Consider the following 19178-nt stretch of genomic DNA (forward strand, 5'->3'; position numbering starts at 1 on the left):
CAGTGGTTTGACCCCTTTCCGTTTTAACAGTACAAATTCTACAAATACCTTCCGTATCTCCTCAAAATCGTTTCTGCTGCATATCCCCCATCTTACCTTAATGGCATATGTTAATTTATCATTAATAGCTATACTCCCACACCTCTTTATACCATTCTTCCATTTTATATTCATCTTGCCCCTTCCACTTCCTAGCTATAATAACTCGTGCAGCTGTCAATGAATTTGTGAGCGAGTCCTACATAGCCTGCAAACCTTCCACCCCATCGTAAATTGATAATAATGCTACCTCTGGACATTTTAGCTGTGACTCCTGCACTGCAGGGGACTGGGGTAGATGATCCTAGCGGTCCCTTCCAACTCTACAACTCTATGATTCTGACAACAGGGCCTCTGGCCTGTTCCGGAAGGGCTCTTGTTATGCTTTTTTGTTTCTACACTGTATCCTAGTTGCATTGCTGAAGCTTCCTGGTATCAGAATCTACTGTGGGTAGTTTTTGTTTTTCTGCTGTCTTTAAAGAAGATCCTCAAAATAATCCCTGAGTGCATTCCACCCCCCCTTCTTTTACATGCATGCGATTCTGCCAGAGATGTTTTTCCAGGTGGTTGCCAGCCACTTACTCATGATGAATGGATTAGGCATGTACCCCACCCCTGTTGTAAAGTTGTAACCTGGCACACGCATCGCATCCCTTGGTCTGCTCTAGGCTGACGTACGTGCATTTTGATCCTTTCCCTCCCTTCTGAAGGCGAAATGCTGAACATATTTTTCCCATCGCAAGGAAATGCATTTGGCAGGTTTTGTAATGTAATCATTTTGGGGGGCTGGGGGAAGAGAACGTCTCTAATAACCCTTCTTCCAATTTTCTGCATTGCAGTCTCTCAAAGGTGGGAATTGGCTGAAACTCTGCATTTAATCCCCAGAACAGGTTTGTCCAGGGCAGCTGGGAAAGAGCAAATGCAGCCAATTAGCTCTTTATGTAACCTGAGCACGTTTCAGTAATTCAGCCTGTCTTAACACGACTTAAATACACCAAAGCAATGAGCAGGCATTTCATTAAGAATACACTGGGCCATGGTGGTTTTCATAAGCCCCATCCATCTCGCTCTTGTCACGTCCAATCGGTTCATTAACTAAGAGATGAAATACAGGCAGGGAGAGGACAGCCACCAACACTTTAAAGAGCTGCCATCCCGATCCATAAAGTATTGGATTTCTGTTTGGCCAGGGGTGGCCTGGTCAATTCTTTGGACAAGGTGGACGTGGGTCTAATAGAGCAGGCTTGTACCATTCACTACCAACCTTACTGGCCCAGCCTTTCAGTGGATAAGGGAGAGCAGGGTGGGCTCCCTCTCTTTCAGGCACAGGAAGGAGGGCTGCAAATTCTAATGAGCGCCCACTTTGCAAAGAATGCACTGCAACTGCATGATGTGAAAGAAGGGCAAATTTGAGCTACTGCTGTCCCTGCTGCAAGGCCTTTTTCTACCTGGCCTAGGGGGTGGAGTCTAGACTCACCTTGAACATCTAAAGGATCCTTCTGAGAGGCTGGAGGGATATTGCTGGAACAACTCTTGGGTTGCAGCAACTGGCTAAAATGTTTTTAAATGTTTTAAACAGTTCTAATTTTGGTTCCTCTGTTTTGTTTTTGCCGGGTTGGTGTTGGTTAAATGTTTAGTTGGGACTGGCAGTTATTTTAATTTGGGTATAATTGGGTTTAATTTGGATATAATTTGGGTATAATCTTCTTCTTCTTCTTCTTCTTCTTCTTCTTCTTCTTCTTCTTCTTCTTCTTCTTCGTTTCTATTGATTCATTGATTTATTTGTTGTCTGTGTTTGGAAACTTATGTAGAGAAGTTTGCATTAGGCAAGAGAGGTTTGACCCATTGCTGTAAACCCGAGTGATCTCTCACAGCGGGTTGATGAAACCTAAGAACTCAGCATTTCAGTCAGTCAATACCACCACCACCACAACCAGCAGTGGCTCAGCTCAGCACTGCTGAACAAGCAAGTTGCTTAGGATCTCTCTCTGGGACCAGCGACAAGAAAGTTTATTGAACTGTACAGTGGTACCTTGGGTTACATACGCTTCAGGTTACATATGCTTCAGGTTACAGACTCTGCTAACCCAGAAATAGTGCTTCAGGTTAAGAACTTTGCTTCAGGATGAGAACAGAAATCGTGCTCCGGCGGCACAGCAGCAGCAGGAGGCCCCATTAGCTAAAGTGGTGCTTCAGGTTAAGAACAGTTTCAGGTTAAGAACGGACCTCCGGAACGAATTAAGTACTTAACCTGAGGTACCACTGTATTAAGGACTAGAACCTGGAGCAAGCACTCTCTCTGTCACTACCACATTCTCTTTAAACTGGGGGTCAAAGATTACTGGAGGGGGTATTGCCCCATAAGATGTTTCTGTCACGACAACATTGCTGCTGCTAACCAGAGGGCTGGGTATACGTCTAACTTGCTGCAAGCCAGGTGTAGATTCAAAGGTAGTCTCAGTTACTGTCTCGGCCACCATTTCTGAACCAAAGCCTTTTGTGGTGTCAGGTATTTGGTTGTCAGAGCCTGAAGTATAGGTGTGCTCTGCATTCTGCTGATGCAAGTATTGCACATCAGATTCACTTGCTGCAAGAGTAGGAGTTGGGTCTTTCAGGCCTTGAGAGGTGTGTAGTCCAGCTTCCATGCCAATGCGTTTGCCCATGCAGATCTCAGCCAGAGTCTTAAATTTATCTCCCAAGTCATCCAGGTAATGCTCATCAAAGTCGCCCTCAATGAAACTGCAGCAGCCAACAGAACCATGGGGAGAATCTCTTTCTTCCTCCTGAGAGTAAACGAGTAGGCAGTCTTTTGCGAGGTGCCCTTCATCCTCGTCAGCAAAAGCATCAGCTTTTTCAGTGAAGTAGCTCCTTAAGAATTCTTCATTCACGGCTCCAGCATGTTCCATGTATCTGCTATCCATTGTCAGGATTTTCTGTGCTGCCATGTCTCCCCCTCCTACTCCTCTTGCTCCTGCTATGGTTGAGCCCCCTCCAAAATCCATGCCTTCATGATGTGCATGAGACGTACGGGCCTCCTCCCAGCGCCTTTCGATGGTTGTGGTGTTACGCGGTCCAAATGCAGAAGAGCCAGAAACCACAGCGCCTCCTGCCACGCCTAAGCTTGACGATGCATTTCCATTTCCCATCCCTGAGGCCGAGTTGTTCACAGAAGTCATGTGGCTTAGGCTGACAGCAGCCTTGTCTTCAGGGGCTGCCCCTTCGTTGTTCCATATTCGCAACATTTCTTCGCTGTTATCGGGTATTGCCACAAAGCCTTTTGAGGCACCTGATCCACCAAAGCCACAGGCCAGCAGTAAGAGAGGCACCAACAGCAGCAGCAACAACGCCAGAATGATCAGAGCAATTGCTGCAGGTCCTAGAAAAACCGATGAGCCGACGATTGCTGCTCGGCAACCACCACCTTCTGCACATTCACAAACATCCAGTCTTAGAGTTTGATACTCGGGACAGCTAAGACCTTGGTTATCTTTCACCAGGAGTGGAACTTCATATGATCCAGGCTTCAGATTCTCTGGTATAAGCTGTACTCTAGATCCATCCACTCTGATTATCCTCCACTTGTCTGACACTCTTTCAGGCTCATCAACAATAGTGAAAGTGAAAGGGCCACGGTTTAGATAACCTCCTCGATTAGTAACAGAAACGTTAACAAACTTTGCATGAGTACAGACAGTTTGACGTGGAGTCACAATGGTCGGGCAGTAAAGAGTAGTATTCTGTACCTGAATAACAATGGTACCTGTAGCCGTTTTTGGAGGCTGGTCCTTACTTATAGCCAAAATTGTTGCAGTGTAAGTACCGTTGACAAGAAAAGATGAGTCATAGTCAATCACTCGGTTAAGTTTGATTTCAGCAGTCCTAGAGTCTACTGTAAACCAGTTCGCAACGTCCTGACCTTTAACATACCTAATGTTTTGTGCTATCTTTCCGGTATCTTCATCATAAGCTTCAAAGCGCCCAATAACCTGGTTCACTTTCATTGTTCTATTTGCTTGAATTGTAACTCTGTTGGGCTTAAATACAGGGCCTTCTATCACATTTTCCACCTTAATTTTAACTGGAATTGGTTTTGCTTGGAAGCCCTTAGCAATAATTGATTTGTGATACGCTGCTTTGTTAGAAACAACAATATTCAAGTCAATGTTCTGCAGTTCTTCATAATTAATTTCCTTAACCAGAATCAAAACTCCTTCATTGGTATGTGAATCTGTTTCTATACGGAAATAACCTCCTTCATTGCCAGACACAATGGTGAAGTTTGCCAGCCAGTTATCAGTGTACTGCTCATCGTCGTCAAAGGCCCTCAGTCGCATAATCTCCACATTAGCTGTATTTTCCAGGACGCTTCCATCATACATGCTTTTTTCAAGATAAGGGATATTGTCATTGACATCCAAAACCTTGATCTGTACCGTTGTCCGTTCACCAAGCCCTATTGCATCTCCATCTCGGTCTCTTGCTTCTACAATTAAGGAGTAGCTACTTTGCACCTCCCTGTCGAGTTGAAAATGTGAAGTCCGGACTTCGCCTGTCGATCTGATAACTTCAAATGCAGGCGGATTGCTAGGTTCTTGAGAAATAATCTTGAAAGCAATTTTGGAGTTGAGGTTGCCTGGCTCATCTGCATCGGTTGCTTCTATCTTTATCACAAGAACACCTACTTCAGATAATTCTTCAACAGAGCCCATAAAAACTGACTTTGAAAACTTTGGGTAGTTGTCATTTATGTCTTTAACTTTAATTCTCAAGTCTAATGGTTTTTCCATGTGATTACCGTACTGATCCATTGCATAACCTTTCAGATGGAACATTGGCGTTTGCTCCCGATCAACTATTCTTGTTATGTTCAGGTCTCCAGTTTTTCCATTAATCACAAACAAATTATATGGTGGTTCGGTGACTCCTGTGCCTGAAATAGTGTAAGTAATAACTATCCCGGGTTCACCTTCATGATCAGATCGTATTTTAGCAATTGGGTTCTTATTTTCACTCTCTTCGTTGAGGAGGGCAGGTGGGACAATCCATTCCCGCTTCTGTCTAATGTGACCATCCGAATGAAGGAGCTGCTTGTTTCTACCTCCAGGAATCTCTATGTGAAGTCCATTCCCAAATATGGCACAGCTCACGAGCAGCAAAATCCCAGGTCCGAGATGGCAAGCCATGGCGAGAGCCCTTTGCTGCTCCCCTCCGTCTCCGAATCCCAAAGCAGCAGAAGCAGCGGTCCGCCCGGAGAGGAAGAAGTCTCGGTGCCTTCTTCGCTGCGGGCGTCCAGCTATCCCTGCTCCTTCCCCCGGTGCTGGTGATAAGAAAATGTATTAAGGACTAAAGACAAGACTGGATTGCATTGCTTGTTGTTAAAGAACAATGTGCTACTTTGTATTTTCTAATGTTTATTTGTAAACTGTTTTAAGGCTGTTCTGCCGTTAAGCTGTGCAACTCTTTTTTTTTTTTTTTTTTTTTTTTGTAGTGGGGAGTGTTCATTTCTTCTCTGCACAAGGTCCAGATCAGGGATTCTTCTTGCAGCAACTCTTAACAGAAAGAGGTATAGCTTTTCCTTTCTTTACACCCCCTTCCTGTCCCCTCCCCCCACCAAATGGGGCAAAATATACTTCAGAAGCACAATTTGCCTCTCCTCTCTCATCACAGTTATTGGGGTTGCTCCCAACTCTTCAGACCTGCTTTCCAAGGGATTTTCCCCATATTTGCTTGTAATCAACTTTCCACATATCAACTCAGGCAATGTCCTCCACTGCTGGAGGCAGAAATGCTCCTGAGTACCAGTTGCTGGAAATCGCAGGAGGGGAGGTTGTCTTGTTCTTGGGTTTTCCACAGGCATCTGGTTGGCCAGTGTGGGAACAGGCTATAGGACCAGCAGAGCCACTGGTTGCTTCTTACACCAAGGAACCTGTAGTCTACCACCCAGTTCTGTCTAAACATGGGGATCTGCAAGGAAACCATCCAGACCAGCAAGGAATATTCTCAAGTGAAATGGCCTAGAGCAGATAAGGTGATAGTCTCTGACCCCCAGTCCACTTAAACTCACATACAAAGCTGTCTCTCACCTGACTTGAGTCTAACACCTTCAAGCACTAAACATCAACATCATCGTTTAGGATTCCCCGAATCCTTCGACTCCCCTCCACCCTTCCATGGTTACCATTATTAAGCTTCCCCCCCTCCAACTGCTTCACTTATTTTCTCCATTTTTTAAATTGTCCATTTACCATAGTTTTTTGAACATTACAAACATTACTCAAATTCTGCCAAAGTTTTTAGTTGTTCACGGTGTTCTCTTAAATACATTATAAATTTTCCCCATTCCTTCTTGAAATTCTTCTCTTCCTGGTTTCTGATTTTCCTGGTCAATTTTGCTATTTGGGTGTTGTTATGTACTGAGTTGAATAGGATCCAAACTGCAGCAGTCTGATTGGTCCTAGAACAATAGGATCCAAATTGCAGCAGTCTGATTGGTCCTAGAACAATAGGATTCAGAATGCAGCAGTCTGATTGGTCCTAGAACAATGCAGCAGTATGATTGGTTGGCAGGAACCACCCAATCATGCTCCAGATATAAGTGAATCCACAACCTGATTGGCTTACAGTAGAATTCCAGAATTAGCCAATCATGTGCAGCCCATTGTGTAAATAATGTATATAAAGCAGATACTTTGAGGGGACTTTCATTCATTCCTCCTCACCACTATGAGCTGAATAAAGAGCATGAAATCACTTTGTGACTCTGAGTATATTTCAGGTGTAGTCCATCATTTTCATCAGCCATTTGTCTCTGGTCGGGATTTTATCTTCTTTCTATCTCTGAGCCAGTAGTATCTGTGCTGCTGTCGTCGCATACATAAATAGTCATTTCTGCTCCTTCGGAATGCAAGCCAGTATTTTATGCTTGCCTTCTTTACCAGTTCATCTGAGCTTGGAGCTTTGTCTTTATAAATTTAAATCAGGGGTTGGGGAACCCTATTCAACCTGGTCACGTTACCTTCCAAGGACCACGTGACAATGGTGGGCAGAGCCAGAAGCAAAAAGAGGTGGAGTGGTGAATGAAAAGTTTGCTTTTGTACATAAAGCCAGCTTCTACCTAGGGTTGCCATATTTCAAGCAGTGGAAATCTGGACAGAAAAGTTGTTGGGCTTTTTTTGGCTTCACTACACACTCTTCCTCCCCATGTTTCTGTTCTCTTTTAATTACTTATCCCCATCTAAACCAGGGGTGTCATACTATGTGCTGTACACTTTCTTAGTTGTCTGATGGCAGCAATTTGTTTCCTCAACAGTCCAGTTACTTTATACATTTTTTCTCTGCTTCAACACGCTGATGGGTAGCCTGTAAAAATATTTGGGCAATGATCATGTTTCGAAATATCTTCCCAATACTTGCTGGGAGGCACATGCAGAGGCACATGCAAGAACTAATGTTTGTATTCATGATGACCATGTGAAATTTTACCACACTCTCACCGCACAAGCCAAGCTCTCCAAGGAAAAAAGATGGTTATGAAAATATGTGCAGACATCTGTCAATCATTAGCGACCACTTACACACTTTGAAGAATGATTTCAAAAGATTTGAAAACATCAAAATGTATCTTGCCTGATGTCGACTACAAAGAAGCCCACAAGGGAACCAGGAAAGAAATAAGCAGTTGATGGCAGCACACCAAGAGACAGATTTCACTATTTGCTTACTCTACTATAATTGATACACTTGTGGCTAATATGAAGAGGAGAGGTGAAGTACACTAAAAAGCATAAGCCTGATTTTCTTTTCTACATGATATCTGATGAGAAAAATCCCAAGGTTCCCAAAAGCTAGTTGACTCATACATACCCTGTTGACTTGAACAGGAATCTCTGTGGAGAACAAAGGCAGTTCCACTGTTCTACGTGTGCAAAGTTTAATGAAACAAGAAAAATGAAATTCAGTCACACTGAGCTTCATGAAAGGTGGAGTACAATGTGTATTTCCAAATGTAGATATCACCCGATGCATTTTTCTAACTTTGATTATTGCCAGCTGCTTGGCAAAATGCTCTTTTTCTGAGCTGAGAAGAATAAAAAACATCTGAGACAACAACATATGTATCAGGACGGACATGATTCATTTTCCCTGCTGTGTACAGAAGTGGACATACTTTGTGGAGTCAGCGTCTGTAAAATTTTCCAGAATTTTTGCAGTTAGAAAAATCTAGAAAGAAGCTGTCTTAGTTTTGAAAAATAAGACTTTATTTTGAAGTACGAGGGGGAGACCCCCGCACACCATAATATTTTCAGTGCTTAGAGCCTCTAAATGACTTAATCCAGCCGTGAGGATTCCCCACTCTTGATACAGATCCAATTAGTCTCATTGACTTGTTAATGGGAGTGGTTTTCCTGTGTTATTGAAATGTAATGTGAGCTTCTGTCTCAGGTTTGCTGATGCTGCAGGCTTCTTGCAACTCTTGCTTACAAGGTAGGCCATCTCACAGAGGTTGAGAATGACACATAGCATGGCAGTGGCTACCATGAAATAAGTGAAGAGCTTCTTCTCTGTAGGCCGAGCAATGAAACAGTCAACCACGTTGGGACAGGGAACCACAGCACACTTCACCACCCTTGGAAGATCAAAGTTGGGATATAGGCAGTGGAAGATGTAGAGGAAGGTGAGATCCACAGTTGCCTTGGCGAGGAGGCTGAGTAGGTAGGTCCACCACAGGCCTCCACACTTCTTCCCAGGGTTGGGGTACTGTGGATGGAAGCGTTCTCTTGCCCCTTCCAGGCACTTCTGCTCCTTGGTTTCCTGATAGGCCACATGCATGAGAACGAAAAGAGAAGGGCATGTCACCAGGATAAGCTGGAAGGCCCAGAAACGTATGTGAGAGATGGGAAAGGACTGGTTATAGCAGACATTGGTGCAGCCAGGCTGACGTGTGTTGCACATGAAGTCCTGCTGGTCATCGGACCAGACATGCTCAGCTGCCACTGAGTAGACAAGGAAACGGAAGATGAAGACCACCGTGAGCCACACACGCCCCAGACCTGTGGAATACTTGTTCACACCACTCACAAGTTCTTGGAATGAAGCCCAGTTCATTTTCTCAACTTGAGGCTAGGGCGACAAGAGCTGGAAAAGGAAATAAATGAAACAGGAATGAGCGGGATGGCCTTGATTGAAGCCCTGCAAGCTCGCACCATGTATGTGTTGGAAGTGCAACAGCAGAGATCACCCTGTTTGTAACTTAAGGGTTAATTCTGTAACCAGTAAGCCAGCCAACCAAGATGGGGTAATCTGAGCTAGAAGTGGTACCAGTAATGCTTGCATCGCTGTCTCCAGAAGGTGGTGCTTGTGGTGGTGAGGATGCTACTCTTCCCCCTCCAATGTGAGGTGCCACAGGGGTCAGTTTTATTCCCATGCTGCTTAACATCTACATGCTGAGCGGGGTCATCTGGGGATTTGGAATTCATTGTCATCAATATGCAGATGGCATGCAACCCCATTTCTTCTTTACACTGGCAGGTGTGGCAGTGGATGTGATAGACAGGTGACTGGCCTTGGGGATGGACTGGATGAGGGCTACTTTGGGGGACACTGTTATAATAGTGGAGACCAATGGTTCTGACTTATATTAAGGCAGCTTCTGCATATAATAGTGGACGGCTCAATCCCTGGCATCTCCAGGTGAGAGTGGGAAAAAGGCTTGCCTGGAACCCTGGAGAGCTTCTGCCAGACAGTGCAGAAAATACTGAGCTAGATAAACCAATGGTTCTGACTTATATCGAGGCAGTTTCCTAAGTTAATATGCTCATGCCAGAGTGATGGGGCACCTGGGTGCTGCTGCTGCCCCTGGGCTTTCATCTAGGTTAGGGGTGGTAACTGGGTGGTCCTTATCTTCCACACACCAGCCAATCACCTGATTGCAACACAGAATCAGGCAACCTGTTTGAAATCAACCTGTGTGGCCAAAGGCATCATGCTTTGCCAGCCCCAGTGATCTTGCAAAGCCCCATGCACCCATGCTTTGCAGGCCTTGTGCAGCTGTTCCTCAGGAACTGCAGGTGCAAGACCGCTTTGGGTTCAGCCACATCTTCATGTGTCCCCCTCTTGATGCCATATCTTTGAAAGCTGCTAGCTGCCCCATATATCTTGCATCAGGCATAAGGCAGGTGGGTGTGCCTGAGCCAAAATGGTCTGGTGGGTCAAATGGGGTCCATGGGTTGGAGGTTCACTGCTACTAGGTCCAAATACTTTCTAGGTCTAAATACCTGGTGGACCAGAGGTATCCTTTGGCAATTTGGCCTTTGCAAAACAAGTAGTGGTCACTAAAGCAAATACTGTTCTTATCCATCTTTAAAAGGGTCAGTTCCTCCTAAGTGAGCTGCTGCTTGTCCCATTTTGTTTAGCACACTTAGCCCCTCCAGGTCTTTGCACAACCTGTAAATCCATGTGTTTAACAAATTGGGTGTATCTTCCTGGGAAAATAAGAACATGACTCACCTGGAGTGTTGCCTCCAGGCGCAGTAGAAAGATGCACCCAGGCAACTTGATCTAGCATGACAGTCACAGTTTGGGTGCGAAAAAGAATCTCATGAGGAAAACAGAAGGAAACACCTTCCTTTCCCCTTTGTACATAGACAGGTGGATAGCAGGGTTGATTATACTGACCTACCAGCTGCATTACCCTGGGGGGTTGGAACAAGGCAACTGGAACAAAGTGGGGTCGGAAGTTACTGTTTTGCCCTAATCCCATCTGCTGGGGAAAACTGAGAGCAACTGGACCTCTGATCTGCTGGGAGAATGAGGCACACCCTCTTCGGTATCAATAAAATGATCTTTATGTGCAACAGGGAACTACAAAACAAGAAGGAGGAACTTCCAGGGCTGAGAAGAGTCTGTCTGTTAGATTATTATTATTTAGTGTGTTTCTATCCCGCCTTTCTCCTAAGCTGGGATTCAAGATGCCTTACAACATTTAAAAACAACATTATTAAATGCCAAGTGATAAAAACAATCAGTTAAAAACAAGAATTAAAATACATCAAAAGATGTTTAGAACCAACAATTAAAACAGAGTTTTCCCAAAGGGATCCCATCTAGTTCTGCATTCTGTTCTCACGGTGGCCAGATAGATGCCCCAATAAAAGCCCACAAGGGAGGAGGTGGGAGCAGGCTCAGGGAACGCCTAAATTTAAAAAGGGGAGAAAAACACATTCTTGATGGGGAGGTGGGACCAAAACAGCAAAATGAGGACTGGGCATGCTCAGTGACCATGTAATGCTGATTGACAATTGTGTGGTGCGTGTGTGGGGGGGGGGGCAGCAATATGGAGAACTGAGTGGGAGGAGAATGAGATGGAGCTGCTGCAATTTGGAGCAGGGAGCACTCCCCACTCCAACAGGATATACTTATTTATTGCCAAAATCCCCGTTTTAAAATGCATGTTCCCGCTGATCTGCAAAATTAAGCGCTCCATAGGCATTCTTAGGTTACCCTGCAGCAAAATTCAAAAAGTGCTTAGCACAGAGAAGGAAGAGCCCTAGAAGAAACCCGACTCTTACCTGAAGGCAGAACATTTTGCTGACTCCGGATCACTTTCCCTACGAACGTGACTGTCCCCAAGTCTCCTCTGACTTTGATGACGGGGCGGCAGGGCGTCTTGACATTGGGTGTGCCTCTGGCTCCTGCCAGTGGGCTCAATGACCCATTGTAATGCTCATGGTTCACAAACCAGAGAAAACAAATTAAACTGACAAGTTATTTCTTTTGGGGGATGGCCCAGGTTCAAGCTTTAGTGAGGAAATGCTGGTCCCCATCTTTTCTTTTTTTTAATGTATTTTTATTAAAGATTTTCTTGATTTACAAAAGTATGCGGAATGTCTCTCTCTTGTTTTTCCCTCCATGTAACATTTTTACAAATCAGTTTCATTTGTTGAGACATTAGGAAGAAAAGGGTGAAAGAGGTGGGGGTGGGGAAGGATGGGGTGGAGTAGGGTCAGGTGATGATGTTTCTCTTTTACTTAATATATGTAGGATTTGGTGTCAGCGTTGCTTGTGCAGGTTCTTTGCTGTTCACCTGTGTTCCTTTGGTGGTGAGAGAGGTTGGGGTTGGCCTAGGGTGTGGTTGTTCATTTGTGGTTGGTTGTGGTGGTCTTGTTTTCATGTGTGAGTGGGGTGGGTGGGCGTTTTGGATCGGGTTAGCCACTGGTCCCCATCTTTGATTGCTGGCTTTGGAGAAAGAAGGATGGTGGCCTTGAACCAGAGACTTACTTTCAGCACACAAGGGGACGATGCATGATGCAGTTGTCTTGCCGCATTAAAGCCCACCTGGGTCTTGCCCGTACCTGCAGGAGAGACTACCTGGGGACCCCACCTGTGAGCTCCATCACAGAACGAAGGTGTGATTGAAATGCAATGCATCCATAAAATATCCCGTGGGACTTGTTATTTGCATTTTATTGAACATTTTCTTTCATTCTGTGTTTATAAACCTTCCCCCACTTTGACTCCCTTGTGCTCTAGCTTATGCTACCTTGTTGTGTGATCAGCATTCAGAAACCACAGGTGTACTGCAGCATGGATGGGGAACCTCAGACTTGTGGGTCAAATGCGGCCCTCCATGCCTCACAAAACTCCCCAAACCCCACCCCTCTGTGACTTTGCTTCACACCTCGGGTGTTTTTTGCCTGGTTGGAATATGTCCTTGAACTCTTCTTAATGCCTCTTTCATGTCTGGATGGAGGACAGAGATTGGTATGTGAGCCTGTACATAGAAACTAGCCTACTGTACAATGGTAACATTTCTTTACATTTAGAACACCATTGTATATTTATAGTATTCTATATTATTAAAAAAAAACTTTGAATATTTCTATCTTTTTAAAAAAAAATATGTTTCTCGGTTCCTGCCCACTTTTGTCTCTGGCCCCACCCACCATTGGGATGTGGCCCTCGAAAAGTGACCAAGATGGGAATGTGGCCCCCAGACTGGAAAAGGTTCTCCACCCTTTTATTACAAAGTACAGCATCAGGAGATAAGATGCGACATGGGGGACATGCAGGGAGAAACCAGCATTTCACTCCCAACCAGCATTTATAGAAATAACGTAATAACGGAAGGGCAAATCAGTGTGAAGCAAATAATAATAATAATAATAATAATAATAATAATAATAATAATAAATAAGGAAAGATAGGAAAGAAGGCAATGACTTAAAATTAAACTGATTTTATTTTGAATTCTCACTCACATTTGGATATGGATACCTGTGTCTAAAAATCCAAAATTTTGAACACCAGCATTTATTTATTTTTAAGATTAGAGTTATTTTTTCCAGTTTGGAATATATACTTGCTTTTCATCTGTTCTCCTTCTCTCACACTAATGACGCATTTTCCAGGTTCCAAAGCCATTTGTCCCATTTGTGTTTAAATTGTCAAGGACTGATATTAATCAAGAAGGGCTTGGACTCAATAATCTTTTGAAGCGCTCACAGACATTTCACAGATTTGATAGTAGATAATTTTAATAACTTGCTTATAGCACAGAATATTATAACTTGTGTTTATAAAATATAATTAGCCGTGTAGATTGAAATTTGGAATTTTCAATCTTCCTTTCTTTTGCTCCTCACATGTAACGCTTATTTGATTCTTGGATTTCTGCTGCTCCGTATGAATCTTGAATCAAGTTCCTGCCACTTAATAATTTGCTGAGCTGATAATTTTAATTGCATCTCTTGGATTAAAAACTTAAGTGGCTTGCCCAGTGCAGGAAGGCGGGGGATTGAAATGCCGGCATCTCAGCAGTCTTATCAGAGCGAGAGGGGAAGATTCATAGCTTCTCTCTGACCAGAGACCTGAGCATGGTACACGTACACCACTTGCTGATTCACCCTTCTCCAGTTAAGAAGCAGTAAACCTGCTTCAGGGAAACTTGTGCTTGACTCTACTGGGTGAACCACTTCTAATTTATGTTTGCGAACTTATTTTCCCTTACATCATTTTTTTTTTTTTTAAATTCACAGTTGGGTTTAAGATTTCTTTTTTGATCTGATGTTCTTTCTCAAAGTGCCCCTTTTCTAGAGAGAAGCACATTATTTTCGCTTACGTTTACTCCTGTGGACTTGAAGGTACATTGAAGGCACATTTTCCTAGCAATAGCACCATTAATTAATTAATTTTATAATGAATGATTTTAGAGTGTTGTTTGTGCTGTACTTTTGTACTGTTTTATGGTTGTTAGCCGCCCTGAGCCCGGCTTCAGCTGGGGAGGGCGGGATATAAATAAAAATTATTATTATTATTATTATTATTATTATTATTATTATTATTATTATTTCTGGAATCCTTCCTCCAAGGAACTCAGGGCAGCATACACAGCCACCCCCTACATTTCATCAGCTCAACAACCCAGTGAGGTAGGTTAGGCTGTGTGTGTGTGTGTGTGTGTGTGAGAGAGAGAGAGAGAGAGAGAGAGAGAGAGAGAGAGCAACAGAAGGTTCCAAGGCTCCTCAATAAGCTTAACAGTCATGGAATAAGATGACAGGTACATTTATGGATCAGTAACTGATTGTCATGCCTAATCCAGACTCAAGTCAGGATTACTCCTCTTTACCTGTTGTTGTTGTTTAGTCATTTAGTCATGTCCGACTCTTCGTGACCCCATGGACCAGAGCATGCCAGGCACTCCTGTCTTCCACTGTTTACCTAAATACCCCCAAATCCCGACTCCAGTGCTACCCCAGACACCTCCAGCATCTCAGAAGGAGCCATGCCAGGCCCATACACAGCAGAAGATGTGAAGGACACGTGGACAAGGTTCCCGCTGAACTTGGGGCAGCCAACTCACCTGTGGAATAACGGGTGTGTGTGTGTGTCAAATTACCTCCAAGTTCCAGGGAATGCAGTTGGACAACCATTCTTAGAGGGAACATATACCTCATGGCACAGAAGAGCCAGGGTTTTCTGGTAGGGGTCACATGGTTGGAAGCGGGAGAACAAAGAATTTGGTAGCTGTTCATGCCAAGTGAGGCGGATGTGATCTAACTAAGCTTGGCAGGGCAGCTTACTTTATGGTTGTAACCCCTTCATGCATTAATTAAACCTGTTGGTTATATGAGGCTGGGTATATCCCTCCAAATACTGTGCACAGTTCAGGTTGCTGCATCTCAGCCAAGATGCTGTAGAGCTGGAGAAGGTTCGGAAAATGATCAAGAGGCTGGAGCAACTCCCCCATGAGGAATGGTTACAATTTCTTACTCTAGAAAAAGAAGGTAAGTGGGGACATGATAGGGGCATATAAAATTCTGCAGTGTGGAGAAAGTGGATAGTGATCTCTTGTAATACTGGCTCCTGGAGTGAACAAAAGGACATAGTCCATAGCTGAATGATGGAATTTGCTCCCACAAGGGATAGTATTGTCTTTAAAAGCTTAGACAAATCAATAGAGGAGGAAAGGGCTATCAAAGTCTATTAGACATGATGGTTAAGTTCTACTGCCACTATTGGAGGCAATATGCCTCTGAATACTACTTGGCCGGGATGCACAAGTGGGGAAGAGTACTACAGCACACAGTTCCTGCTTGTGGGCTTCTCACAGGAATCAGGCTGAGCACTGTGAGAGCAGGATCCTGTGAGAGCAAGATGTTGGACTTGGTGGGACTTTGGCCTGATCCAGCAGTGCTCTTCCTATGTTCCTAAGGTTACACAATGAACTTTGTGGCTCAGCTGAGATTTCCCTTTCCAGGGAAATCACAGGACTACAAAACTTTGGGCGATATCCAACTAAATCATACTCTGTGTTAAACCCATTAAAATCAACAGACTTAAGTCCATTGATTTTAACAGGTCTCATCAGAGTATGACAGATGGACCTGTTGAGGTAAGGGTGTTTTAGTGGGTTTGGAATTTATGTGGTTAGAAAGCGAGGGAAATCCTATTTTATGAGTTTTGATTTATCTGTTTTCTTGTCAAATCGCTTCGGGATGTTTCATGGGTAATAATCTACAAATGAAATAACTAAGCAAATTAGAGAAAGGGTCATAGCTCAGTAACAGAACATCTGCTTTACATGCAGAAGGCCCCAGGTTCAATCCGCAGCACCTCTAGGTATGGGGGGAAGCACCCCCTGCCCAAAACCATGGAGAGCTGCCAGTCAGTGTAGACAATTCTGAACTAGATAGACCAATTGTCTGACTCACTATAATATACCATTTTCAAAATATACCATTTTTTAATTGTTTTATGTATTATTTAGTATTTGTTTTCCTTTGGGATTGTTCATGATGGAAAGTGGTACATAAATGCTTTGAAGAAAGACAGGGAAACTTCCTGCCTAGCAAGTGGGTTAAGGCTCACAGTGTAATCCTTGTGATTATGATACAACGCTGTGTAGTGCACTTTGGCACACAGAAGATCCCAGGTTCCGTTCCCAGCATCTCCCTGCATGGCTGGAATTGAATGACTCCTTTCTGAGGGTATGGAAAACCACTGCCATTCACTTTGGACAGTTCTGGGCTACATGGCCCAGCAGACCATTATCAGACAACTTCTTGTAACATAGGAAGCTCCTTTATACCAAGTCAGACCCTTGGCCTATTTAGCACAGGGTTGTCCATAGCAGAAGGCTCTCCAGGGTTTCAGACTTGGGGACATTCCCAACTCTAGAGATACCATGGCTTGAACTTGGGATGTATTTCATGCTATGCATGTGCAGAACCACTGAGCTATGGCCCCTTTCATAGGAATATAGGAATATAGCCTTATACTGAGTCAAACCCACTGGTCCATCTAGCTCAGTAATGTCTGTGCTGACTGGCAGCAGCTTTCCAGGGTTTCAGTCCCATATTTTTTTGCAGCATGCCAGGGATAGAACTTGGGACCTTCTGCATGCAAAGCAGATGCTCTGCCACTGAGCTGTGGCCCTTCTGCTATTTTTTAAAAAATATTTTTTTATTGATTTTTACAAATAATTTCCAAAAATCATATAACATACTTTCTTATCTTATACAATGTTTTGGACATCTATCAACCGCATCTGAAGATTTTTCAATCTTTATCACTTAATCTACATTTCTTAATTTCTCTATTACTTTTTAATTATCCTTAACTAATAACTCTCTTCATAATCTTCTCTGCAATACTTCACATAATCCATGGCCCTTCTGTATTAACCTATTATGATGCGGTGACATGCACTTTGAGTGGAAATACAGGATGGCATGTGAATACAAACAAACAAACAAACAAACAAACAAACAAGGCAGCCTTGGCACAGTAGATAGGCATCCATTTCCAATTTGGGAAAGCTTCTTTCACAGGTAGCAACCGAGAAAGGGAGAACTGAGGTCAGTTTCTCAAGATGCCAAATATGCCACAGGTTCACAAAAAGCAGGTGACAGGGGATCTATGCCACCTCCTTAATGGCAATTGCCCCATCAATAGCAGTTAATTAGCCACTGGAGAAGGTTGCAAAGGGAGTGGTGGATTTTGCCACTGCTTGCAGAGTTCCAATCAAATTTGGAAGAAGGACTAAGTTGTGGCTCAACAAGAAGAACAAGACTCAAATGAGAAATGGTCAGGTGGAACTTAAGCATAAATGTTGTGCAAGAACTTGGCTGAGCCTTATGATGCCTCTTGCCCTGTTGCAAACTTGGTTCTTCTCCTGAACCAAGAGGGAAGCAAGGGCTGTATCCAGTGCTAGTTCTCTGCAGAGGAGAAATTGAAATGAATGAGCATGATTAAGCTAGGTCCATTCATTTCAATGAGATTGATAGCTTAGTTGGTAGAGAATCTAAGGGTTGTGGGCTTGAAGCCCACGTTGTGTGAAACAGTCCTGCATTGCAGGGGGTTGGACTAGGTGATCCTCATGGTCCCTTCCAACTCTACAATTCTATGGTTCTACTTTGAGTAAAACTTAGTCAGATGAAACCCCAAGAAGGCAAGGCAAGTGATAGAGTGCATGCTTCATGTGCAGAAGGTCCCAGATTTAGCATCTCCAGGTAGGGCGGGTAAAGATTCCTTCCTGCAACCCCAGGAAAGTGCCACCTATCAATGTGGACAAAACTGAGTAAGACGGAACAAACATCTGACTTAGTCTGAGGCCACTTTCTATGTTCCTACATTTGGTTTTCCAGAACTCAAACATCCATTGCTCTTGTGTGTAATGAGGCCTGGGCAGCTTGCAAGTGCACCCCACCAAATGGAACACATCCTGCCAGTTGTGTATCACTGACCACCACAAGTCTGATGACCCCTTCTGAGGTTTTGGGTTGCCATTCTGCTCACTACCCCCACAACTGAAATGTGCATATTATTCTGGAACTGCTGGAAATATTGGTTTATAGTGATTTCAGCCATTAATTATTTTATTGTAGATAATCAGACAGTACCACAACAAATTGGGGTGTTAGAGGAGCGGGTACTACCTCTGGTGGGGGACAACTTGTGTTCCTTCTGGGATAGTTCATCCACCATTTGCCCCCACCCTGCACTCAGCTATCACCTGTGGCTCCTAGTAGCTGCCAGCATGCGACAGTGGCCACATCCTGGGAAATGACTTTGACTAGCTAGCTAAACCAGGTGAGGGTAGCCAGTGGGTCTCAAACCCTCAGTGAGTTAGGGACATCCCCTGCATGCAAAGACAGGCTCTGGAGGATTGAGGGGATGAGACCAATAGTGGGTCTAATGGTTAAGAAGGCAGTTTCTGCATGTGCTGCAGAGGGGAAGTGCAGAGCAGATGGGGCTCGTCAACCTGGGAAGGGAGCCCACCTTGGAGAAGGGAAACACTGATCCTAAACCTCCACTGCCTTCAAGGATATTTGCAGAAGAAGAAAAAGCTAAGGAGTAAACACAAATCCAGAGTGGAGTCCCTAATACGGTTGGATGGCACCTTGTACACTTCCTTCTGGCAACTCCAGCAGCGAAGCTGGTGTCAAACATATGGCTTTCCTTTCCCTTGGACCATATCAGTGAGGCTGAGAGTGGGTCTTGTTCTCTGGGCAGCCCAGGACCTTCATACACACTGCCCAGGCTTGCACCCCAGGGAGGTCACTTTGCTGCTGCTAACGCAGTGGTTTGACTTCACGTCCAGAGGTGCACTCCATTGTCTCTCGTGACAGACAGATACCAAC

The 19178-nt window shown here is 44.1% G+C and overlaps 2 protein-coding genes across 2 annotated transcripts; both read right to left on the bottom strand.

The window, feature by feature from the left end:
* Nucleotides 1-2306: 2306 nt before the first annotated feature.
* LOC308483180 (desmoglein-2-like) lies at nucleotides 2307-5367 on the bottom strand (the record flags this gene model as incomplete). Its single annotated transcript, XM_081016766.1, has 1 exon — nucleotides 2307-5367. The coding sequence occupies exon 1, from the start codon at nucleotides 5220-5222 to the stop codon at nucleotides 2307-2309; it is 2916 nt and encodes a 971-aa protein (XP_080872892.1). The 5' UTR covers nucleotides 5223-5367.
* A 3048-nt stretch (nucleotides 5368-8415) lies between these two features.
* Nucleotides 8416-11757, bottom strand: LOC308482953 (gap junction beta-4 protein-like; the record flags this gene model as incomplete). The annotated part of the gene is made up of 2 exons (XM_081016478.1): nucleotides 11607-11757; nucleotides 8416-9174 (listed from the first exon to the last, which is right to left on the bottom strand). The coding sequence occupies exon 2, from the start codon at nucleotides 9142-9144 to the stop codon at nucleotides 8416-8418; it is 729 nt and encodes a 242-aa protein (XP_080872604.1). The 5' UTR covers nucleotides 9145-9174; nucleotides 11607-11757.
* Nucleotides 11758-19178: the final 7421 nt, after the last annotated feature.

This window comes from Podarcis pityusensis (genome assembly GCF_964106645.2).
Source record: "Podarcis pityusensis genome assembly, chromosome: 8".
Taxonomy (NCBI): domain Eukaryota; kingdom Metazoa; phylum Chordata; class Lepidosauria; order Squamata; family Lacertidae; genus Podarcis; species Podarcis pityusensis.